The following is a 27,117-nucleotide window of genomic DNA, read 5'->3' as shown; positions in this document are numbered from 1 at the left end:
CCTCGTACACGCGCGGCTCCGCTCCGCACGCCTCGTACACGCGCGGCTCCGCTCCGCACGCCTCGTACACGCGCGGCTCCGCTCCGCACGCCTCGTAGACACGCGGCTCCGCTCCGCACGCCTCGTACACACGCGGCTCCGTGCCGTACACCTTGCACACACGGCTCCGCTCCGTACACCTCGTACACACGTGGCTCCGCTCCGTACACCTCGTACACACACGGCTCCGCTCCGTACACCTCGTACACACACGGCTCTGCTCCGTACACCTCGTACACACACGGCTCTGCTACATCCACACTGTAAACCCCTCCTGACCCCACACATAAACTTCAGCTCATCCAGCACCATGACAACCAGCACAGCAGAGTCCTGCATCCACTGAGGCCCCTGATCATGTGACCCCTGACTCCTCCCCTCCTGTGACCTCATCACAGGTCCTGTGCGCACAGAGCAGCCATATATGTGGTGGCGGCTCTGCAGGTGGAGGTATGTGGAGATCCCCCATTACTGGAGCATTAATACTAGATATATATTGCACAGGGGATATCGCAGGCGATTCCCTCTAGAAGAATCCTGGAAACACAGAATTAGAGATGATTATTTCTCAGTAGTTTCTATAGGACTTAATACATTCCTGATTCCGGAGAGTGATATAAATACAGCAGAAAACAGAGGAGTAAAGTTCAGAGAAGAAGCTTCATAGAAAGACCCTGAAGTTACAGACGTCGTTTAACCCTTTGGGAGGAAGTGATTCCAGAGAGTAAATCCAGAACTCGTCTCAGTAGAAGTTTACAGCGTTGTGATTGTGAATCCGCTGCGGTCGTCTCTTCTAACATCGACCATCGGAGATCAGAACTTTTATCACCATCTCCGAGAAATGTCTGGCCACGGTGGTCACCAAACTTCTTCTCTTCTTCATTTTTTTTTGCAGGGGCCGCAGTGGATTTCACTCTAGATTCAAGTTAAATGTGTGTTAGATTTAAGCACATACCTATTTATTTAGACCTAGCTAAGGGGAAGGCACTTCATACAGGGGCGCATTTGTGTAGATTTTATCAAAGTGCGATATTTTTCTAAGTGCCAGGACAGTTAGACATGACAGTTGGACAAGGCAGGAGACAGGTAAGACATTCAAGACAATTAAATAAACTTGCTTCCACGTAATCTGATTTGCAAACAGTATTCATCTATGTGTTTGTAACATTTATATTCTGCTGCATCAACTCACATCCACTGTCCTTACACACACTCTTTGTACTCCATCCATATAAGCCCCTCTCTCCACTCCTATGTATAGCACTCACGCTCTCTTCACAATTTTAAACCGCACAGATCCATTCACTCCCACCATGCAACACAAGAGATGGTTTCACAAATCGCTCAACCTCTGCTCACTCTCTCTATTCTCATTCTCCTAGTCGCCAGAGATATTTCTCCTAATCCAGGCCCTTCTTGTAATAATAATTCTTAAATCCTTCCCTGCTACACTCAGAAACCCTGCAAATCTCATTAATATTCCCTGCATGCCTTCTGTCTCTTTTAATTGTACCCTTTGGAACGCTCAGTCAGTATAAAACAAAACCTCCTACATCCATGACTTTTTCCTTTCAAATTCCCTTAACCTTCTGGCTCTTACTGAAACCTGAATCCAGCAGTTGGACACCATTACCATTGCTCTCATATAGTGGCCTACACTTTTATCATACCCCGAGAACTGACAACAGATCAGGTGGAGGTGTCGGCCTGCTCCTTTCAACAAAATGAACTTTTAAGGTCAATCCCCCAGTTCCCTCTCTTATTTTCCCTTCTTTTGAGACCCACACTGTCAGACTCTACCGGCTCTTCTCCCTGCGAGTGGCGGTTGTGTATCGCCCTCCAGGCACCTTCTGTCAGTTCCTGGATCACCTTGCCACCTAGTTTCTAAACTTTCTATCCTGTAACATCCCCACCCTCATCATGGGGGACTTTAACATCCCCATTGATGATCCCCTCTCCCTATCTTCCTTCCACCTTTTATCGCTAACTTCCTCCTTCGGCCTTTCACAGCTTACTAATTCTCCTATACATGAAGATGGTAATACGCTGGACCTGGCCCTCTCCCGGCTCTGCTCAGTGTATGACTTCACTAACTCCCCTCTTCCGCTCTCTGACGAAGAATCATCACCTGGCTCAGAACACCAACACTTTCCACACATTGAGAAATATACGTGCCATTAACATGAATGGCACCTTTTAGACCTTTTCTTACCTTTGGCTCAGCAAAAACTCTTACTGTAACTCTTATTCATTCTCATCTGGACTATTGCAACTTTTTATTAATCGGTTTCCCCCTTACTAAACTCTCCCCTCTCCAATCCTTCCTGAATGCAGCAGCCAGGATCATATTCCTTTCCAACCGCTACACCGATGCCTCTACCCTGTGCCAGTCGTTGCACTGGTTGCCCATCCGATACAGAGTTCAATATAAACTTAGCACTCTCACCCACAAAGTGGTCCACGGTTCAGCAGCACTCTACATCTCCTCCCTCATTTCAGTCTACCACCCTACCCATGCCCTCTGTTCTGCTAATGACTTAAAACTAAAATCCTCAATAATCCGAACCTTCCATTCCTTTCTCCAAGACTTCTTGCGTACTGCGCTAATTCTTTGGAATGCACTACCCAGGAAAATTTGATTCATTCCCCAATACCCCCAGTTTTAAGCGTGGTCTAAAAATGCATTTCTTTATAACGGCCTATTGCCTCACCTCACTTATCTAACTATCCCTGTTTGGCCCATACAAAATTTTCTTCATAATCATGACCCCCGTATCATCTGTTCACGCCCTCCATGCACTTAATAGCCCTATATGTCTCTACTCTACACATACTGTCTGGCAACCAGTTTATGCAGCATTATGTGCATACCCTATTTAGTATATTATGGCTGTATTGTACAATATAATCACATTTTACCATTCACCTTTCGTGTCTTCCCTATTTCCTCATAGATTGTAAGCTTGCGATCAGGACCCTCACTCCTTTTGATATCTTAATTATGCTTATTCTGTAGTGCCTGTACAAGTCCCCTCTAAAATTGTAAAGTGCTGCGGAATATGTTTGGCGCTATAAAAATAAAAATTATTATTATTATTATAGAGCTGAATTGAGGACTGATGTTTGTTCAGTCTGATTTCAATTGATCGTGACGTTTGTCCAAAGTCCACTTACCACAAGGGCACTTTAATGAGTAAATCACACCAAAACTGTAGCAGGTAAGAAACACCAATATCCACAGGTGACCCTTCTAATTGGTGATGAACACTATCACCTTCAATAATCCTCGAATCCTTTTTGGATCGGAAAGGAAGTCTGTTTAGAAACTTTAGCTTAATAGTATCAGCTCTAATCAAATAGATAGCGATTTACTCTAAAGATGCAGAAATTGTGGGGTTGTTTTAAAAATATTATATTCAGGGTGTTTTTGTGTTGCCACCTTAAAAGAATCACAATGGTGTTGTTCCCTTTCCACTGATAGATACATACGACGCAACTATTAAAAACTGGAACCAAGTAAAAATGTATTGCCCACATAGTACAGTCCTCCTTTCTTGGCCTACACACGCAGTATAATGTTCCCCCAATACCGCCATCCTCAACATACATTATGATAGTACAAGATGCCTCACACAATATGCTATCACCCAAACCACTAGATAATAAATCCTAATTTATCCCCATTCTTAATGCAGTACAGTGCCCCTTTATTTTTTCCCACACACAGTATAAAGTTTCCCAGACTACTGCCATGACCCCACACACTGTATAATATCCCCCTAGTACTGCCACCCCCCCACATGCAGTTTAATGTTCCCACAGTACCACTATCCCCAACACAGTACAATGTTCCCACTGTATCGTGTTCCCACAGTACCGCCATCTCCCCACACACAGGATAATGTTCCCACAGTACCTCCATCCCCTCACACACTGTATAATGTTACCACAGTACTAGCATCCCCTACACGCAATATAATGTTCCCACAATACTGCCATTCCCCCACCCAGAGTACAATATTCCCACAGTACTGCTATCCCCTGTGGCAAGCCGACTCACTCAGCCGCCTTTGGAAGCAGACTCAGGAACCGGTTTTCTCTGCAGGTTTATTGTATGGCATAAAGCCCTGCAGCTCCAGCAAAAATAAACACGGCCTTTCTGGCAAAATGACAAAACAAAAGCTAAGCGATAGCTCAGTCCATAGAAGTGTGGGGTTCGCCCAGACAGGTTGTAGCACAGCCTTCAGTTCCTCCTGAAGGCTATCGGTTCTCAGTCTGGAGTCCTTGCCTCTCCAGACACACAACACAGAAAAAAGAAATAGTGACTGAGCATTTAAGCTTACTCAGCCCCACCCTGAGGGGAGGTAGAGTGAATGACTTCCGACCTGTCTCTATGCCATTCACACAAAACCACGCTCTTTAGGTGAATTAACCCCTAACATATAACATGCTGGAGGAAAGTTGTAGGTTCAGTTCACACAGGCTAGTAGCTGGAGTGACACATACCTCCCCTCGCATATAACACCAGTCACTCTGTCACATATTCCCCGCTTCTGCCCAAAGCCTGGGGATTGGGCACCTTCAGATACCAGACAGGGAATCCTAGAGAGGGCATCAGCGTTCCCGTGTAACTTCCCGGGCCTATGCTCCACGTGAAAATTAAAGTCTTGGAGAGCGAAAACCATATAGTTACCCGAGCATTTTTACCCCTCTTTTCCCTCAACCATCTCAAAGAGGCATGGTCTGATACCAGTTTAAACTTCCGGCCTAGTAGATAATATCTTAGTGTATCTACAGCCCATTTTATGGCTAAGCACTCTTTTTCTACTATTGCGTAGTTTTTCTCGCAGGACGAGAGCTTCCGGCTCAGATAGAGGATGGGATGTTCTTCCCCATTTATCTCTTGGGAAAGTAGGGCTCCTAGGCCAACTTCTGAAGTGTCCGTCTGGACCACAAATTCTTTCTTAAAGTCTGGTGTGACCAGGACCGGCTGCATACACAGTGCTAGCTTCAACTGTTGAACTGTTGGGGCCCATACAGCATGGAACATTTATATGGGGCCCATACAGCATGGAACATTTATATGGAGCCCATACAGCATGGGACATTTATATGGGGACCAGTATTCTGCATGGAACATTATATGGGGGCCAGTATTCTGCATGAAGCATTATATGGGGTCCATTATTCTGTATGGAGGAGTATGTGGTGCCCATAATACTGCATGGAGGAGTATGTGGTGCCCATAATACTGCATGGAGGAGTATGTGGTGCCCATAATACTGTATGGAGGGGTATGTGGTGCCATAATACTATATGGAGGACTATGTGGTGCCCATAATACTGTATGGAAGACTATACTGTCCAGTCTGCACTGTGCGCTGTGAGGATTTTCTGTTTTCTGGGCTATTGTAGAATTTACAATAGATATCACTCATGTAATGTAAGAAGTCAGTGAAATCGTTGGCATTGTACTAATATATATATATATATATATATATACAGTACAGACCAAAAGTTTGGACACACCTTCTCATTTAAAGATTTTTCTGTATTTTCATGACTTTGAAAATTGCACATTCACACTGAAGGCATCAAAACTATGAATTAACACATGTGGAATTATATACTTAACAAAAAAGTGAAAATATGTCTTATATTCTAGGTTCTTCAAAGTAGCCACCTTTTGCTTTGATGACTGCTTTGCACACTCTTGGCATTCTTTTGATGAGCTTCAAGAGGTAGTCACCGGAAATGGTCTTCCAACAATCTTGAAGGAGTTCCCAGAGATGCTTATCACTTGTTGGCCCTTTTACCTTCACTCTGCGGTCCAGCTCACCCCAAACCATCTCGATTGGGTTCAGGTCTGGTGCCTGTGGAAGCCAGGTCATCTGGCGTAGCACCCCATCACTCTCCTTCTTGGTGAAATAGCCCTTACACAGCGTGGAGGTGTGTTTGGGGTCATTGTCCTGTTGAAAAATAAATGATGGTCCAACTAAACGCAAACCAGATGGAATAGCATGCCGCTGCAAGATGCTGTGGTAGCCATGCTGGTTGAGTATGCCTTCAATTTTGAATAAATCCCCAACAGTGTCACCAGCAAAGCACCCCCACACAATCACACCTCTTCCTCCATGCTTCACGGTGGGAACCAGGCATGTAGAGTCCATCCGTTCACCTTTTCTGCGTCGCACAAAGACATGGTGGTTGGAACCAAAGATCTCAAATTTGGACTCATCAGACCAAAGCACAGATTTCCACTGGTCTAATGTCCATTCCTTGTGTTCTTTAGCCCAAACAAGTCTCTTCTGCTTGTTGCCTGTCCTTAGCAGTGGTTTCCTAACAGCTATTTTACCATGAAGGCCTGCTGCACAAAGTCTCCTCTTAACAGTTGTTGAAGAGATGTGTCTGCTGCTAGAACTCTGTGTGGCATTTACCTGGTCTATAATCTGAGCTGCTGTTAACCTGCGATTTCTGAGGCTGGTGACTCGGATAAACTTATCCTCAGAAGCAGAGGTGACTCTTGGTCTTCCTTTCCTGGGACAGTACTCATGTGAGCCAGTTTCTTTGTAGCGCTTGATGGCTTTTGCAACTGCACTTGGGGACACTTTCAAAGTTTTCCCAATTTTTCGCGCTGACTGACCTTCATTTCTTAAAGTAATGATGGCCACTCGTTTTTCTTTACTTAGCTGCTTTCTTCTTGCCATAATACAAATTCTAACAGTCTATTCAGTAGGACTATCAGCTGTGTATCCACCAGACTTCTGCACAACACAACTGATGGTCCTAACCCCATTTATAAGGCAAGAAATCCCACTTATTAAACCTGACAGGGCACACCTGTGAAGTGAAAACCATTTCCGGTGACTACCTCTTGAAGCTCATCAAGAGAATGCCAAGAGTGTGCAAAGCAGTCATCAAAGCAAAAGGTGGCTACTTTGAAGAGCCTAGAATATAAGACACATTTTCAGTTGTTTCACACTTTTTTGTTAAGTATATTATTTTACATGTGTTAATTCATAGTTTTGATGCCATCAGTGTGAATGTACAATTTTCATAATCATGAAAGTACAGAAAAATCTTTAAATGAGAAGGTGTGTCCAAACTTTTGGTCTGTACTGTGTATATATATATATATATATATATATATATATATATATATATATATATAAATATAATATATTTCTCTGTTGTATATTTGCATCATGAATTGTGGTATGTGTTAAAGGGGCACACTGAGACTCTTTAGCCCGGGACCTACAAAAACCTGGAGCCGGCGCTGCCTCCTAGTCCATAGGAGTGTGCGGTTCGCCCACACAGGTTGTAGCGCAGCCTTCAGCTCCTCCTGAAGGCTATAGCTTCCCAGTCTGGAGTCCTTGCCTCTCCAGATGCACAACACAGAAAAAAAAGAAATAGTGATTAAGCATTTAAGCTTGCTGAGCCCCAACCCGAGGGGAGGTAGGGTGAATGACTTTCCACCCATCTCTATGCCATTCACACAAAACAATGACTGTTAGGTGAATTAACCTCCAACATACTGTATAACATGCTGGAGGAAAGTTGTGGTTCAGTTCACACAGGCTAGCAGCTGGAGTGACACATACCGCCCCTCGCATATAACACCAGTGACTCTGTCACGCCCCCCACTCACTGTATAATGATCCCACAGCACCCCCATTCCCCAATACAAAATATAATGGTACCACAGTACAACCATTCCCTCACACACAGTATAATGTTACCAGAGTACTGCCACTCCCCCACACAGAGTATAATGTTCCCACAGTACTGCCATCCTTCCCACACACATTATAATGTTCCCACAGTACTGTCCTATATACAATATAATGTTCCCACAGTACGGCCCTCCCCCACACACAGTATAATGTTCCCACAGTTCCGCCACCCCCCACACACTGTATAATGTTCACACAGTACTAGCATCCCCCCACACACAGTATAATGTTCCCATAGTATTACCATCCCTTCACACTGTATAATGTTTACTCAGTACTAGCATCCCCTCATACACAGTATAATGTTCCCACAGTACCGCCATCCCCTCACACAAAGTATAATGTTCCCACAGTACCGCCATCCCCTGACACACAGTATAATGTTCCGACAGAAACACATCCCCCCAAATACAGCATAGTGTTCTCATGGTACTGCCATCTCACCACACACAGTATAATGTACCCACACTACCGCCACCCCGCCCACATACATTATAATGTTCACACAGTACCATCATTCCAATGTTATTTTTTTTAACATTTTAACAACTGTTTTTTTGGGGGTGTTTTTCATGTAAAATATGGAAAACTACAGGAAAATGCTAAAAAAAAAATCATCATATCCAGAGAAAAAGAAAGCACTATACATGGAGATATTGGCAACAAATAACTCCTGTCTTGGTGTTCTTACAAACAAGCTTTTATAAATGCCTGAAACTTCTGTGTGTAAATCAGACATGAGATCTATCGAGATAGAAGATTACAGTCCGGGGAAGACAGGAAACATTAATATAGACGGCTGGTGGTGATGTAGTCTGTAACAGAACCTGGCCAAATTTTTATAGAGCCATAGTAGAAGATGAAGATGTGGTCCTCATCATGAAGTAGTTATTTCTCATTTCTCGTGTAATGAATATCTCCTGCAGTATTGCTAATGCTGATTCCAGTGTCTGTAAATGAGACAAGAATTAGCATAATGGAAGATGACTCTATGAGAAACGTATTCAGCTGCATACTCGGAGGGAGAAACTGTTTGTTGTCTGTGGCCTAAAATATATAGGTTTTATTAGTAGATCTCAGTGAAGAAAAACAGAATGTTTTAAAATATTTTCTCCAGTAATTGTATTATTACACGGAATTCTTTATGATGTTACATTGGCTCATCGTCTTCCTATTCAGGTACCTACAATATCAGATCCTCTCATTGGACATCTATAGTTAGAGAATTTTTCTGATTTACCCATCAAGGATGGATATGGACAAGAAGAATATGGCAGAGAGGATATTACACCTCACCCTAGAGATCCTCTTCCGGCTTACTGGAGAGGTGAGACATTCTGATGACATCACATTACATCATTCTTATCTATGGGAATAACAGATGGACAGAACTGAAGAGGTGAGGACTCTGGAAATGTCTGTAGTGAGATTTATTAATGTGTCTCTCCATGACCAGGATTACACAATAGTGAAGAAGACCTCTAGTGAGCACTGTCAGGACCGTGTGTCTGAGGGATGGGGAAGACCCCTCAGCCCAATCACAGGGTATCCACCTCACCCTCTGATACTTGAGGGCATCAATGAACAGAAGATCCTAGAACTCACCTACAAGATGGTTGAGCTGCTGAGTGGAGAGGTGACACTGCTGGGAATGCTGGGACATTATACATTATACATTAACGCTATGAAGGGATCGGGGGGATGATGGTATCATTGTATGTGTCAGGTTCCTATAAGGTGTCAAGATGTCGCTGTCTATTTATCTGTGGAGGAGTGGGAGTATTTTGAAGGACACAAAGATCTGTACAAAGACGTCATGATGGAGGTTCCCCAGCCTCTCACATCACCAGGTAATAGACAGGACTAAATACACACGGCCTATAATTATCTGTATGTAAAGAATGAATTCAGTCCCTGTATGTATTTCCTCCAGATCTATCCAGTAAGAGGACAACACCAGAGAGATGTCCCCATCCTCTTCTTCCACAGGACTATAAAGAAGAAGATCCCAATGTTCCTCAGGATCACGAGGTAGATGGAAAGAAGGTGTCATGAGTAGTGTTGAGCGATACCTTCCGATATCAGGAAATATCGTATCGGATTGGATCGGACCGATACCCAAAAAGTATCGGATATCGCCGATTCCGATACCGGAAACCAATGCAAGTCAATGGGACAGAAATATCGGAATGAAAATAAACCCTTTCTTTCCTTGTAGGTTAATTCTACATGAAGTAAAACAACTAAGAATAATGTAGAATGTATTATGCGAAAAGCCGGCAATTCATCAGTGCATACACCGGTACCCGACAATTTACAACAGAAAGAATAGAGCTTCACACATAGATTAGATAGATAGAAACATGTCAGTCACATATATATGAAGTACAGTGACAGTGTTGCTTAATGTACTTGTCATTTAGTGCAAAGGATTTATTAAAAAAAATATTAGTGTTTTCATGCACCGTCTCTTTAAAAAAGCCGGCCGGCAATTCAGCAGTGGTACCCGACAATTTATAACAGACAGAATAGAGCTTCACACATAGATTAGATAGATAGAAACATGTCAGTCACATATATATGAAGTACAGTGACAGTGTTGCTTAATGTACTTGTCATTTAGTGCAAAGGATTTATTAAAAAAATATTAGTGTTTTCGTGCACTGTCTCTTTAAAAAAGCCGGCCGGCAATTCAGCAGCGGTACCCGACAATTTATAACAGACAGAATAGAGCTTCACACATAGATTAGATAGATAGAAACATGTCAGTCACATATATATGAAGTACAGTGACAGTGTTGCTTACTGTACTTGTCATTTAGTGTAAAGGATTTATTTAAAAAAATAATAGTGTTTTAATGCACCGTCTCTTTAAGAAAGCCGGCCGGCAATTCAGCATCTGTACCCGACAATTTAGAATAGAAGGAATAGAGAATCATACATAGATTAGATAGATAGAAACATGTCAGTCACATACAGTACAGACCAAAAGTTTGGACACACCTTCTCATTTAAAGATTTTTCTGTATTTTTTTGACTGTGAAAATTGTACATTCGCACTGAAGGCATCAAAACTATGAATTAACACATGTGGAATTATATACTTAACAAAAAAGCGTGAAACAACTGAAAATATGTCTTATATTCTAGGTTTTTCAAAGTAGCCACCTTTTGCTTTGATGACTGCTTTGCACACTCTTGGCATTCTCTTGATGAGCTTCAAGAGGTAGTCACCGGAAATGGTTTTCACTTCACAGGTGTGCCCTGTCAGGTTTAATAAGTGGGATTTCTTGCCTTATAAATGGGGTTGGGACCATCAGTTGTGTTGTGCAGAAGTCTGGTGGACACACAGCTGATAGTCCTACTGAATAGACTGTTAGAATTTGTATTATGGCAAGAAAAAAGCAGCTAAGTAAAGAAAAACGAGTGGCCATCATTACATTAAGAAATGAAGGTCAGTCAGTCCAAAAAATTGGGCAAACTTTGAAAGTGTCCCCAAGTGCAGTTGCAAAAACCATCAAGCGCTACAAAGAAACTGGCTCACATGAGGACCGCCCCAGGAAAGGAAGACCAAGAGTCAGGGGCGGACACAGACTGTAGTGGGCCCCTGTGCAAGAAATTTTGGGGGGCCCCCCCTGCCCTTCATAAGGCAACAAAGTTATGTAAACATAACCCCCCATGTGCATCTCTCACCCCCCCATGTGCAGCTCACCCCCCGTGCATCTCTCATCCCCCCCATGTGCATCTCTCACCCCCCCATGTGCATCTCTCACCTCCCCATGTGCATCTCTCACCCCCCATGTGCATCTCTCACCCCCCCATGTGCATCTCTCACCCCCCCATGTGCATCTCTCACCCCCCCCCCATGTGCATCTCTCATCCCCCCCGTGCATCTCTGATTCACCCCACTCCTAGTTAATTAATTGTATTTAAAAAAAAATAAAACTTGTTATACTTACCCCCATGCAATCCCTGCAGAATCCTGGCGCTCGTCCACGTCGCTGCCACCAGGTTCTCCTGACGTACGGCCATGTGACGGCGCCACATACATAGCCATCAGCTTTTGTTTTGGCCAAAAGATTTTTAAAGCCGCCACCACGATAAGGTAGACTCTTCTGGGCGGGCCCTACTCTAACCTATTAAAATTTTCTTAAAATATCCAATACTCTTTTTAGATATATTTTTATTTAGTTTTCTTTAAGGGAATGTGTCATATACATTTTTTTTTAAATGACCAATAATACCACATACAGGGAATACCGCCACACCATGACCAGACCACATATTACCACAACATAGTGACCGAATAATACCACACAGAAGGGAGAAAAACTGCCACACCATGACCAGACCACATATTACCACTACATTACTAATATTACCACCACATTACTAATATTACCATAAGTGTCATTATACACGGGAGCTCTATACATGGTATGTATAACGTAAGTGTCCAGGTAATCTAGTGATCACCAGTGAAATTATACACAGGAGCTCTGTATATAGTGTCAGTGTACAGGTAATACAGTGACATTATACACAGGAGCTCTGTATATAGTGTACAGGTAATACAGTGATCATCAGTGACATTATACACAGGAGCTCTGTATATAGTGTCAGTGTACAGGTAATACAGGGATCACCAGTGACATTATACACAGGAGCTCTGTATATAGTGTCAGTGTACAGGTAATACAGTGATCACCAGTGAAATTATACACAGGAGCTCTGTATATAGTGTCAGTGTACAGGTAATACAGTGATCACCAGTGACATTATACACAGGAGCTCTGTATATAGTGTCAGTGTACAGGTAATACAGTGATCACCAGTGACATTATACACAGTGTACATGTAATAGACTGACTCACCGGTGACGTCTCTAGGTGAAGTCCTTCATCTTCGCTTTTCTCCTTCATCCAGCACAGACCGCCATCACGTCTTCCAGCCAGGACTCGTCTCTGCATAAAATAACACAGTTATCTAGAGCACATTCCCCAACTTCTACATTACGCAGCTGAATACAGACGTGCATCCACCATCAATATATGGTTAGTTATTAGGCAACCTACCATTCCAAATATAAATTGTAATCCACCACTGTGCCCCCATTAACTGTAAATAGGCACTTAATATATAATTTAATTAGAACCTCTACTCTTTCCGCCAATTTGTTACCAGTCACACTCCTGCATCCGCAACGCCCCCTACTCTATACTTCCTGCTCCCCGCATTCAATATTTACATGCACCCCCTGCCCCAATTCATTATATCATGTCCGTGCTCTCCCCACCCCATCATCATTTATCATTTACTCTCCCCCACCCCACATTCGTTATGTGCAGCTCATTATCCCCCTACTCCCAATTCCCCCATGTGCAGCTCTCAAACCCCCCCATGTGCAGCTCTCATCCCCCTCCATGTGCCCCTCTCTCACCCCCTCCCCCCCACATGTGCCCCTCTCTCATCCCCCTCCCCCACATGTGCCCCTCTCTCATCCCCCTCCCCCACATGTGCCCCTCTCTCATCCCCCTCCACCACATGTGTGCATCTCCCATCTCCCCCCCCCCACACATGTGCATCTCCCATCTCCCCCCCACACATGTGCATCTCCCATCTCCCCCACACACATGTGCATCTCCCATCTCCCCCACACATGTGCATCTCCCATCTCCCCCCCCACACGTGCATCTCCTATCTCCCCCCCCACACACACACATGTGCATCTCCCATCTCCCCCCCCCACACACATGTGCATCTCCCATCTCCCCCCCCACACACACACATGTGCATCTCCCATCTCCCCCCCCACACACACATACACACACACACACACACACATGTGCTTCTCCCATCTCTCCACTCCTAGTTAATTGTATTTTAAAAAAAATAAAACTTGTTATACTTACCCCCATGCGATCCCTGCAGAATCCTGGCGCTCGTCCAAATCGCTGACAGCAGGTTCTCCTGACTTCCGGCCATGTGACGTCACCGTCACATGACCGGAAGTCAGGGGAATCATGAAGGCGCTGCTGCTGTAACAGCGCAGCTCAGCGCTGAAATGTCCCGGACCCGGCGCATAGCATGGGGCCGGGGGCCCCATGAGGAGAGAGACGCACAAGAGGGGGGCCCCCGAGGGGGCCCCTACCGGCCGGGCCCCATACTGGAGTCAGGGCAGTCATGCCCTGATGGCGGCCCTGCTGGAGGCTGGAGGGGCCCCCTCTCCCTCGGGGCCCCCGTTCAATGAACCGGCTGCACGGGCGGTAGTTCCGCCCCTGCCAAGAGTCACCTCTGCTTCTGAGGATAAGTTTATCCGAGTCACCAGCCTCAGAAATCACAGGTTAACAGCAGCTCAGATTAGAGACCAGGTCAATGCCACACAGAGTTCTAGCAGCAGACACATCTCTACAACAACTGTTAAGAGGAGACTTTGTGCAGCAGGCCTTCATGGTAAAATAGCTGCTAGGAAACCACTGCTAAGGACAGGCAACAAGCAGAAGAGACTTTTTTGGGCTAAAGAACACAAGGAATGGACATTAGACCAGTGGAAATCTGTTCTTTGGTCTGATGAGTCCAAATTTGAGATCTTTGGTTCCAACCACCGTGTCTTTGTGCGACGCAGAAAAGGTGAACGGATGGACTCTACTTGCCTGGTTCCCACCGTGAAGCATGGAGGAGGAGGTGTGTTGGTGTGGGGGTGCTTTGCTGGTGACAATGTTGGGGATTTACTCAAAATTGAAGGCATACTGAACCAGCATGGCTACCACAGCATCTTGCAGCGGCATGCTATTCCATCCGGTTTGCGTTTAGTTGGACCATCATTTATTTTTCAACAGGACAATGACCCCAAACACACCTCCAGGCTGTGTAAGGGCTATTTGACCAAGAAGGAGAGTGATGGGGTGCTACGCCAGATGACCTGGCCTCCACAGTCACCAGACCTGAACCCAATCGAGATTGTTTGGGGTGAGTTGGACCGCAGAGTGAAGGCAAAAGGGCCAACAAGTGCTAAGCATCTCTGGGAACTCCTTCAAGATTGTTGGAAGACCATTTCCGGTGACTACCTCTTGAAGCTCATCAAGAGAATGCCAAGAGTGTGCAAAGCAGTCATCAAAGCAAAAGGTGGCTACTTTGAAGAACCTAGAATATAAGACATATTTTCAGTTGTTTCACACTTTTTTATTAAGTATATAATTCCACATGTGTTAATTCATAGTTTTGATGCCTTGAGTGTGAATGTACAATTTCCATAGTCATGAAAATACAGAAAAATCTTTAAACGAGAAGGTGTGTCCAAACTTTTGGTCTGTACTGTATATATGAAGTACAGTGACAGTGTTGCTTACTGTACTTGTCATTTAGTGTTAAAATAAAGGATTTATTTAAAAAAAAATTGGCGTGGGGTTCCCCTTAATTTTAGTCTCTAGCGGAGGTTAAGCAGACAGCTGGGGCAGATGTTTGAAGCCTGGGAAGGGGGTAATACCCACGGAGCTTCCCAGGCTGCTAATATCAGCCCCCAGCGGAATACTTAGCCTTTACTAGCTATTAAAATGGGACCCCCCCCAAAAAAATGACGTGGGGTTCCCCCTAATTTAATAGCTAGCAAAGGCTAGACAGACAGCTGGGGGCTGATATTAATAGCCCAGGAAGGGTGCCATGAATATTGGCCCCCTCCCAGGCTAGAAACACCAGCTGTCAGCCTCCCCAGAAATGGCGCATCCATAGGATGCGCCAACTCTGGCACTTAGCCTCGCTCTTCCCACTGCCCTGTAGCGGTGGCAGTGGGGTAATAGGGTTGGGGTTGATGTCAGCTTATAATACCAGCTGACATCAAGCCCAGGTTAGTAATGGAGAGGCGTCTATAAGACACCCCCATTACTAACCCCATAGTCAAAGTTAAAAAAAAAAACACAAACACCCAGAATAAAGTCCTTTAATTGAAATAAACACACAATTCTTTATTGTTCTAAATTAAACCATACTTACCGTCACGCCCATTCCAGCTGAAGCCAATGATCTCCTGCAATAAAAGAAAAATAATAAAGCAACCTCATCCTTACCTTTCCATGGTTCCCACGATGGCTCCAGCTCTGCTACATCGAGATGACAGGCTGGACCGCAGCAGAACGCTGCCATCCAGCCTGTCATCCCGCAGACACTGAGAAGTGCAGGCATGCTTGCGCTCCTGTGTCTCTCTGTGACGGCATCCAGATGAGCCGACAATGAACTCAGCTCACCTCATGCACGTCACTGACAGCGTGGGAGAATTCTCCTGCACTCAGCGCTTCAGCGTGAGAATTTTCCCACGCTGTCAGTGACGTGCATGAGGTGAGGTCATGTCCAATGAACTCAGCTCACCTCATGCACGTCACTGACAGCGTGGGAGAATTCTCACGCTGAAGCGCTGAGTGCAGGAGAATTTTCCCACGCTGTCAGTGACGTGCATGAGGTGAGCCGAGTTCATTGGACATGACCTCACCTCATGCACGTCACTGACAGCGTGGGAGAATTCTCCTGCACTCAGCGCTTCAGCGTGAGAATTTTCCCACGCTGTCAGTGACGTGCATGAGGTGAGCTGAGTTCATTGGACATGAACTCGGCTCATCTGGATGACGTCACAGAGAGACACTGAGGAGCGCAAGCATGCCTGCGCTTCTCAGTGTCTGCGGGATGACAGGCTGGATGGCAGCGTTCTGCTGCGGTCCAGCCTGTCATCTCGATGTAGCAGAGCTGAAGCTGTCGTGGGATCCATGGGAAGGTAAGGATGAGGTTGGTTTATTATTTTTCTTTTATTGCAGGAGATCGTTGGCTTCAGCTGGAATGGGCGTGATGGTAGGTATGGTTTAATTTAGAACAATAAAGAATTGTGTGTTTATTTCAATTAAAGGACTTTATTCTGGGTGTTGTGTTTTTTTTAAATACTTTACTAGAAATTCATGGTGGTCATGTCTAATATTGGCGTGACCCCATGAATTTCGGGCTTAGGGCCAGCTGATAATGCCAAGCTGGCCTTAACCCCTTTATTACCCAGTGAGCCACCGCACCAGGGCCCTGGATGAGTTGGGTACAGCGCCAGAAGATGGCGCTTCTATGAACGCGCCATTTTCCGGGGCGGCTGCGGACTGCAATTTGCAGCGGGTGGGGCCCAGAAAGCTTGGGCCTCCCTGAGCTGCAGATTCCAGCCCCCAGCTGCCTAGTTGTACCTGGCTGGACACAAAAATAGGGCGAAGCTCCACGTATTTTTTTTTAAAATTATTTCATGAAATTCATGAAATAATTAAGAAAAAAAGGGCTTCCCTATATTGTTGTGTCCGGCCAGGTACAAATAGGCAGCTGGTGGTTGGGGGCAGTCCGTTCCTGCCTGCTGTACCTGGCTGGACACAAATATAGTGCGAAGCCCCACGTCAATTTTTTTTTAATTATTTCATGAATTTCCTGAAATAATTAAAAAAAAATTGACGTGGGGCTTCGCACTATATTTGTGTCCAGCCAGGTACAGCAGGCAGGAACGGGCTGCCCCCAACCACCAGCTGCCTATTTGTACCTGGCCGGACACAACAATATCGGGAAGCCCTTTTTTAAAAAAAATATTTCATGAAATAATTAAAAAAAAAATACGTGGGGCTTCTCCCTATTTTTGTGTCCAGCCAGGTACAACTAGGCAGCTGGGGGATGGAATCTGCAGCGCAGGGAGACCCAAGCTTTCTGGGCCTCCCCCCCCACTGCAAATTGCAGTCCGCAGCCACCCCAGAAAATGGCGCATTCATAGAAGCTGGATGCTGTACCTGGCTGGCATACAAAAATATGGCAAAGCCCACGTCAAAATTTTTGGGAAAAATTAATTAAAAAATAAATAATAATTTAGGGACTGCATCTTTATTAACTCCTCAAATGTCATTTAGTGTTAAAATAAAGGATTTATTTAAAAAAAAAATTGGCGTGGGATGCCCCATAATTTTAGTCTCTAGCGGAGGTTAAGCAGACGGCTGGGGCAGATGTTTGAAGCCTGGGAAGGGGGTAATACCCACGGAGCTTCCCAGACTACTAATATCAGCCCCCAGCTGAATACCTAGCCTTTACTAGCTATTAAAATGGGGGACCCCCCCAAAAAAATGACGTGGGGTCCCCCCTATTTTAATAGCTAGCAAAGGCTAGGCAGACAGCTGGGGGCTGATATTAATAGCCCAGGAAGGGTGCCATGAATATTGGCCCCCTCCCAGGCTAGAAACACCAGCCGTCAGCCGCCCCAGAAATGGCGCATCCATAGGATGCGCCAATTCTGGCACTTAGCCTCGCTCTTCCACGCTGCCCTGGTGCGGTGGCAGGGGGTAATGGGGCTGGGGTTCATGTCAGCGCCAGTTGCCATGAAGCCCAGGTTAGTAATGATGGGCGTCTATAAGACACCCCCATTACTAACCTACAAAGTGTTAAAAATAAAAAACACACTACACCCAGAAAAAAATAATTTATTTGAAATAAAACACACCATTTTATTTAATTCTTAGTTTACTAAAAAAAAATAGTTACCTGTCCACGTTCCTGCGCTGATCTCCCATGCACAGCTGTCACATCTGGAGATGGTGACAGCTGTGCATGGCTGCTGTAAGCTCACACTGCCGGGAACACGTCCGCTCCCGGCAGCGGGAGCCACTGACTGAGGTCACCGGAGTGCATTCAGGTAGCGCAGCTCCGGAGACCTGCTTTACGGCACTGCTGTACCGTGGGAATTTCTCACGATACAGCACGGCCGTAAAGGAGCTGACCGGAGCAGCGCTGCCTGAACTCCGGCGAACCCGCTTATGCAATGACGGGGCTGCTTTACGGCCCCATCATTCTAGCGGCGGCAGCGGTTCAGAGCGGTCACATTCTATGTGGCTGCTCTGAACTGGAGATCATCGTGGGACACTCGTGGACTACTACGGAGGGGTAAGGATAAGGTTGTGGTTTATTATTTTATATTTTATTACAGGAGATCGATGGCTTCGGGGAATTAGGTGTCTAGGTGAGTATAGGTGTAGTTTTTTATTTTTTACTTTATTTTAGGTGGCGATCGGCGGGGACAGGTAATGTATGAACTAATTTATTGTAGGTAACCACTGGCCACCAATGACATATATTTAAAATTTATTGGGGACACAGTAGGGCAATTTAAATAGCAGGATCAGGCTGATGGGAACTACTGCTCCCATCGAGCTGATCCTGCTGGCACGAGTGGACGGGGGACAGACATAGGCCGATGGGAGTAGTAGTGTCACATCGGCCTATGTCTGCCTGCACGCACACACCCCCAGACATCGCACAGACACCGCGCACACCCGCAGACACCGCACACACTCGCAGACATCGCACAGACACCGCACACACCCGCAGACATCGCACAGACACCGCACACACTCGCAGACATCGCACAGACACCGCACATACCCGCAGACACTGCACAGACACCGCACACACCCGCAGACACCGCGCACACCCGCACAGACACCCACACACACCAATCATGACCGGTCTGGGAGGTGAGGCTGACCTGTGCGGCCGTGGGAAAGTTCATGTGAGTTCATGCAATGCAGTCAAGCATGAACTCACATGAACCCTCTGAGGGCACCGCGGCGACTTCAAATGAACAGCTGATCAGCATCACCTGATACCTCAGCTGTTCATTTGAAATAACCGGCGGGAAAGCGCAGCACAGAACGGGAAAGCTGGCGGTGAAGTCTTTTCACTGCCGGCTTCCCCGCCCGGGTTCTTCGCTCCCCGATCCTTGGTGCTGCACTCCCCGCCCGGTCCTAACTTACGATCGGGATGGGAGGTGGCGAGGGGAGCGGAGGATCGGGGTGGGAGGCTGCGGGGAAGCAGTATGGGGCTGTGTGATTGTTTAAAAGCCGGCGGCTTTTTACCGCGCGCCGGCTTTAAACAATCAGGAGAATTCTCCCACGCTGGGATGGCATTCTGATGACAGGCTGGATCTCAGCTGAGCACTGCCATCCAGCTTGTCATCCTTCAGAGACACTGCAGAGCGCAGGCATTATGGGAACTTCCGATTCCGGTATTCGATATTGTAAAAGTATCGGAATTAAGTATCGGAATTCCGATACCGCGAATATCGGCCGATACCCGATATTTCAGTATCGGAATGCTCAACACTAGTCATGAGATCTCCCCTTTGATGTGTAATCGGCTGTTCAGTCTTGTTTAATCCACCAGTATTATATGTTTTATACTTGTGTAATGAGAACGGTGGAGATGGCAGGATTAGAGCTGATCATAGATGGGACTTCTCCATCTGTCTATGACTTTTACAATATTTGTTCCAGGGTGAAGATCTGACCCATATTAATACTATAGAGACATATGTGAAGGGTGATGAGTGGTGTAAAGAGGAGATTCCTACATATGACTACCCAGGTGAGTAGTAACCTCTAAATGCAGAGAAGTCACAGATTCTTCTCAGTCACCGGCTGTGGTTGCTTTATCGGTGGTGTATTTCGGCCGTATCACAATAGAGTGATCACCATTTTGCCGCTAGAGCATAACATTCTCCTCCATCCGAAAATGTTCAAATTACTTTGAAATTGCGAAAGCCATTTTCTATAGAACTTACAACCTGGAGAATCCACCTACCCCCTGAGATTAGAAGACGCTGACCCTTACCTGCCCAGGTCTGTAAACTACAATATAAAATGACAGCGTACATAGAATGTGCTGACAAGTTAGAAAATCTCTTGAAGAAAAATATTGTGATGGGCCTTTAACCCCTTTCCAACCCTTGCCGTATTAGTACGCACATTTGCGTACCCCAGGTTCAGTGAGGGCTGCTGCGCTGAGCCCTCACTGAACCGAGCACATGTCAGCTGATTATTACAGCTGACATGTGCCCGCAACAGCCGCGGGTGGAATCGCGATCCACCCGCGGCTGTTAACATGTTAAATGCCGCTTTCAATCTCCGACAGCGGCATTTAACGCGCGCTTCCGGGTTGCGCGTCATAAGCCCCGCCCATCGGCGACCCCGTCACGTGATCGCGGGTCACCGATGGGTGGGCATGACAACCCAGGGTGTGCAGCAGACGCCTGTGGTTGTCATGATCTGGTCGCTATGAGCGCCACCTAGTGGACCATTTCTGCTGTATGCAGGGGATCTGCTCGTCCCCTGTATGTAGCAGAGATGATCAGACAACTGCTGCTTCTAGTCTCCTATGGAGACTATTGAAGCATGCAGTAAGTGAAAAAAATATGTTTTTAAAAATATAAAAAAAATAAAAAAAATATAAAAGTTTAAATCACCCCCCTTTCGCCCCATTCAAAATAAAATATAAAAAAAAAACAAACACATACACATATTTGGTATCGCCGCGTTCAGAATCGCCCCATCTATCAATATAAAAAAATAATTATTCCGATCGGTAAACGGTGTAACGAGAAAAAGATTCTAAACGCCAGAATTACGTTTTTTGGTCGCCGCAAAATTGCAATAAAATGCAATAACGGGCAATCAAAACATCGGATCTACCCCAAAATGTTATCAATAAAAACGTCAGCAAAAAATAAGCCCTGACCCAGCCCCGGATCACGAAAAATGGAGAAGCTACAGGTCTGGGAAAATGGCGCTATTTTTTTTTAGTTTTTTTTACCAAATTTTGGAATTTTTTTTCACCACTTAAATATAAAATAACCTATACATGTTTGGTGTCTACGAACTCTTAATGACCTGGAGAATAAGAATGGCAGGTCAGTTTTAGCATTCAGTGAACGTGGTAAAAAAAATAAATAAAAAACAACTGTGGTATTGCACTTTTTTTGCAATTTTACCGCACTTGGAATTTTTTTCCCGTTTTCCCGTACACGATATGGTAAAACTAGTAATGGCGTTGAAAACTACAACTTGTCCCGCAAAAAATAAGCCCTCACACGGCCATATTGTCCAAAAAATAAAAACGCTATGGCTCTGGGAACAAGGGGAGCAAAAAACGAAAGAGCAAAAACGAAAAAACCCAAGGATGCGAAGGGGTTAAGAGAAAACGGAGGGTAATGATGCTGTTGGCTTCCTAGAACCCTGATATCTTATTGGATGAATCTACCTTCTCTCCCTTCAGTGCTGTAGAATGTGCTCATATGGCCCCTACAAGACCAGGTCCAGTCTTTCTGGCCAAACTTGGCTTTTATGATCCACAACACTAAATGTGCAGTGAGGGCCAAGTGTAAATTTTTGTACAATAGCAACAGAGTTTCCCTTTATCCTGACTTTTCAATTTCTTTTAAAACCAACTAACTGCAAACATGATCGTGATAAACTACATACAAACTATGTAGAGATTTTTTAAAATTTATTTTACTCACTTATATAGCGCCATTAATTTCACAGCGCTTTACAGACATTATCTGCACTGTCCCCATTGGGGCTCACAATCTAGATTTGCTATCAGTATGTGTTTGGAGTGTGGGAGGAAACTGGAGATCCTGAAGGAAACCCACGCAAACATGGGGAAAACATACAAACTCCTTGCAGATGTTGTCATTGGTGGGATTTGAACCCAGGACCCCAGCGTTGCAAAGCGACAGTGTTAACCACTGAGCCATCTTGCTGCCCATATAACTTTAAGCTGTGAGTGGCTAATGGCTGTAATATACATTAATTCATATCTACATGAGATGTCTTATAAAGAAACCTTAGGCACTAAATTGAAGTAGATTTGCAAAAAATAGTTTATTGAATCAGCCCTTGAGAGACAACTTTAAGTACCAGCAGTGTTTCAGCCTCTCTGGCCTTTATCAACGTTATCTGTCCATGTGCTCATCAATAGAAAAAGGGGATATCTGTCCCATTGTGTGTCAAAGTAAGGAGGTGTGTCACTCTGGCGTGCTATGACACGCTGTTCATCTCCATATTTTGACAAGGGATTGCTCAATAAACAATTGTTTTGCAAATCTACTTCAATTTAGTGCCAAAAGTTTATTTATAAGTGATTTACTCTTTTCCTTTTTGGTACTTACAATTTTGGTCTTGCAGATCCTCTATAAACTGTATTGCTGGAGATGTGTTGGCATGGCTGGAGCCCTGGTTACATGAATTCACTCCACGTCATAAATTTCATTATGATTTCAATCCTAAGGAATTCAGATTACTGCAAATCTCTCCTGAAATGGGGAGCACTAATACTTTCTCTACTCCTCTGGTAGCAACTCCGGTTTAGTGTTGGAGCTTTCCCCTCATATATATATTGTTGTTGAGGATGTAACATATTTTTTATTCTATATCTTTTTTTACAGGTTAATTTTGTATTATAGTTTGATTGTGGTCGGATCGGCCTTCCTCATTGATGCGAGTCTGTAACTACCTGGTAGTCTTAAAAAAAAAACATATCTCCATTTCTTCTTCATAATGCCAGAGATCTACATCTAAGACAGTTCAGCTCTGCACTATTGTAAAAAATTTTCTTTTAATGCCTAAAATTTCTTCAAGAAACTCCTCTGACAGAAAATATTGGCCCCTACGATAGTTTCGATTGCAAAGAACCACCGAGCCACATAGTCTAATTACTCCAGAGAGGTTTCACCGCTAGTTACTAATTTTTTACTGATGAAGACTGTTGAGTTTGATCATTTCAGTAGATGTGTTATTGTCTATAGTCACAGTTTTTGACTACAGTAGTTTGTGTCCAAAATACTCTGATTTAACCACTATCTGCATTCAGTTTTGTGTTCCTAACCAGTAAATCTGACATGTGTCACTTTCTGTGGTGACAACTTTGGATTCTTCTTCTGATTACAAGAATTCTGAGATATTTTTTTCTGTGACGCATTGTTTTTTATGTTCCTGGTAATTTTAGGTTGATATTATGTGTTAATTTTTGAAAATATCTGAAAATTGCCAAATAATTTGGAAAGATTTATACTTTTAAAACTCTAAATTTTTACGCTCTTAAAACAGTTAGTTATACCACACAAAATAGTTAATAAAGAACATTTACCATATTTCTACTTTAATAGAATATCCTTTTCATTTTGTCAGCATCCTTTTAATTTTTTGGATGATAGAAGGCCTACAAGTTTAGCAACAAGTGTTGTGTGAACCCTGGACCAGACCTCAATCACAGGACAATAAAACTTTCACACTCCTTATCTATGAACTGCTTCAATATTTACAGCCACAACTCTTTATCCCACCTCCCATACTTATAGTTCAGCTTCACGTCACTTGTCTCATCTGTTGCATTATTTTTGTGCCCTGTTGCATATAAATATGTGATTCTTCAGATTTTGTGTTATTCTGTGCCTGATGAAAAGACCTCAGTAGTCTTGAAAGCTTGCAATTTCTTCTCATCTTTTTATTTTAGCCATTAAAAGGTATCAACCACTGAGGGCTCTCAAATCGTAATATTTTTCTATATGTTCAATTACATTTACAAAACCTCTTTTTTGGATAACAAACCGTTTTTAAAAATGACTTTGAGGAGCCTAGAAAGTTGTGTCACTAATAATATGGAAACCTGTGTTTTTCCATTTACAGATGAAGAACCTGAGTAGAGGCTTGTTTTTTGTGAGATGAGTAGAAGTTTTTATTGGTATTATTTTTGCCTACGTAACATATTTTGGTGACTTTTTATTCCATATTTGGGAGGCCAAATGAAGAACAGTTGAACACCACACTCTACTAGTAAATGCTATGAGGATTTCTATTAGACTGTGAACTGTCATTGTCTTACTAAGTAATAAATTTTTTTTTACTTAACTTGCCATTTGTACGGGCATTTTAAGTAGAAATGTTCAAAAATATAAATTTCATGGATATTTTATTAAAAAAATAATAATTTGTTTTATTCTTGGCAGATGACTGTACCAGGGTATCAGAGGGACAGCTGACATCTTCAATTTTTAAATCAGATGATTTTGAGATTCCACAGGATACAATTGAAGTTAATGTCATTACTCCAGATATACCATCATCACTTCACAGCAAAGGTCTGTCATCTGATCCTTGGAAACAGGTCTTGTCTTCTGATTCATTTTCACGTTCAGAATATGGAAATAGTTTTCCCCTTGAAAAGGCTTTTCTTAAACATCAAAAAATTCACACTGCAAAGAATAGACTTTCTTGTTCCAAGTGTGGGAGATATTTTAACCAGAAATCGGATCTTGCTAGGCATGAGAGAACTCACACAGGCGAGAAGCCTTTTTCATGTTCAGAATGTGGGAAATGTTTTGGAGGGAAATCACACCTTATTACACACCAGATACTTCACACCGGGGAGAAGCCTTTTTCATGTGTAGAATGTGGGAGCTCTGACAACATGAGAAAAATCCACCCTGCGACCAAAACCTTGATTATCGAGAGGCTGAAGACCAGATCCACTGCAGAGGTGGCTGGCACCTTTAATGTGTCTCAGCGTCAAGTACAAAGAATTAAAAAAAGATTTGAAGAGACTGGAGATGTGTTTGACAAGCCCAGGTCCGGCAGACCCCGCAAGACAACTGCTCAGGAGGAACGTTTGTTGGTTAGAAAATCCAAAGCAAGCCCCTCTTCCACTGCAGCAGAGCTTCAACAGGCCTGGTCACCTCAAGTCCCTGTGTCAACTAGAACAGTTTGTAGGATTCTGTCTCGAAATGGCCTCCATGGTCGAATCAGTGCCCAGAAGCCAGCACTAAACAAAAGGCAAATAAAAAAAACATGTGGCGTTTGCAAAGTCCCACACCCTGCTAAACAGATGGACGCTGGAAAAGTGGCAGAAGGTGGATTTCTCTGATGAATCTTCAGTAGAATTACACCACAGCCGCCACAAATACTGCAGGAGACCTACTGGAGCCCGTATGGATCCAAAAATACACCCAGAAAAGTTACATTTGGTGGTGGAAAGATCATGGTCTGGGGTTACATTCAGTATGGGGGTGTGCAAAACATTTGCAAGGTGGAAGGCAATATCAATAGCCTAAAATATCAAGAAGTATTAGCTACCTCTTACATTCCAAATCATAAAAGGGGTCAAATTCTGCAGCAGGATGGTGCTCCATCTTATACATCCATCTCTACAACAAAGTTCCTCCAGGCAAAAAAGATCAAGGTGCTCAAGAACTGGCCAGCCCAGTCACCAGACATGAACATCATTGAGCATGTTTGGGGTAGGATGAAAGAGGAAGCTTGGAAGACAAAACCAAAGAATCTAGATGACCTCAGGGAGGCATGTAAGACGGCATTCTCTGCTATTCCTGATGACTTCATTAATAAATTGTATGAATCATTGTTGAACCGCATGGATGCAGTCCTTCAAGCTCATGAAAGTCACACAAAATGTTAAGTATGACTGTAATAGCACCACAACTTCATTCACCAATGTTATGCAACAGATATTTGTATTTATTATTATTCTTCTTACTATTATTTATTATTATAGCGCTATTTATTCCATGGCACTTTACATGTGAAAAAGGGGTATAATACAAGAACAATTACAATAATCTTGAACACAATGTGACAGCTACTGGTAGAGGAGGAGCGAGGACCCTGCCCGCGAGGGCTCACAATCTATTTTAAGATAATTATTTGTTTGAATATCACATTACTTTCTGTGGGCGACAAAACTTCTGTCAGGGAGTGTATATTCCAAGAGAAGAGATAACTCCTAACTAGACATGAGCGAACCTGAACTGTAAAGTTGCGGGCTCCTACGGGACACCGAGGGAGAGCTTTCTGTAGCCACATATACTGTATTTTGCTAGAATGATTCTTTTTGGTGGACAATCCAATAAACCACTACATTTTTTAATAAGAATAATCTTGACATTTTCTTTGGAGTATTGCATCTGGCAAGATGTCCTGAATGAATAAATAAATACACATGATATGTATACAGTATGTAACAGCTCTGCACACTTCATACAAACACACACAGCTCTGCTCTCTACACACATGATTCCGCTCCATACATCTCGTACACGTGTGGCTCTGCTCCGTACACTATATACACACACGACTCCTCTCCGTACACCTCGTACACGCGCGGCTCAGCTCCGTACACCTCGTACACACGCGGCTCTGCTCCGTACACCTCGTACACACGCGGCTCTGCTCCGTACACCTCGTACACACACGGCTCCGCTCACCTCGTACACACGTGGCTCCGCTCCGTACACCTCGTACACGCGCGGCTCCGCTCCGTACACCTCGTACACGCGCGGCTCCGCTCCGTACACCTCGTACACGCTCCGCTCCGTACACCTCGTACACGCGCGGCTCTGCTCCGTACACCTCGTACACACGCGGCTCTGCTCCGTACACCTCGTACACACGCGGCTCTGCTCCGTACACCTCGTACACACGCGGCTCCGCTCCGTACACCTCGTACACAC

The 27,117-nt window shown here is 44.3% G+C and overlaps 2 protein-coding genes across 3 annotated transcripts in view; both read left to right on the top strand.

Moving 5' to 3' along the window:
• Nucleotides 1-27,117, top strand: part of LOC141270843 (uncharacterized) — a 187,811-nt gene that overhangs the window by 76,262 nt on the left and 84,432 nt on the right. The gene's annotated exons all lie outside the window — the stretch shown is intronic.
• Nucleotides 431-26,462, top strand: LOC141270564 (uncharacterized). 2 transcript variants are annotated; one of them, XM_073680635.1, is made up of 7 exons: nt 431-489; nt 8,955-9,102; nt 9,232-9,411; nt 9,502-9,625; nt 9,709-9,806; nt 20,093-20,183; nt 24,604-26,462. In XM_073680635.1, the coding sequence occupies exons 2-7, from the start codon at nt 9,025-9,027 to the stop codon at nt 25,515-25,517; spliced, it is 1,485 nt and encodes a 494-aa protein (XP_073536736.1). In that variant the 5' UTR covers nt 431-489; nt 8,955-9,024; the 3' UTR covers nt 25,518-26,462. The 2 variants fall into 2 exon arrangements, with proteins under 2 accessions (XP_073536736.1, XP_073536738.1); XM_073680637.1 differs by lacking the exon at nt 431-489 and adding an exon at nt 508-1,125.

The sequence above is a fragment of the Phyllobates terribilis genome, unplaced genomic scaffold, assembly GCF_046119375.1.
Source record: "Phyllobates terribilis strain yellow unplaced genomic scaffold, ASM4611937v1 Scaffold_5__5_contigs__length_657084704, whole genome shotgun sequence".
NCBI lineage: Eukaryota > Metazoa > Chordata > Amphibia > Anura > Dendrobatidae > Phyllobates > Phyllobates terribilis.
This window is presented reverse-complemented; position numbering and strand designations above follow the sequence as displayed.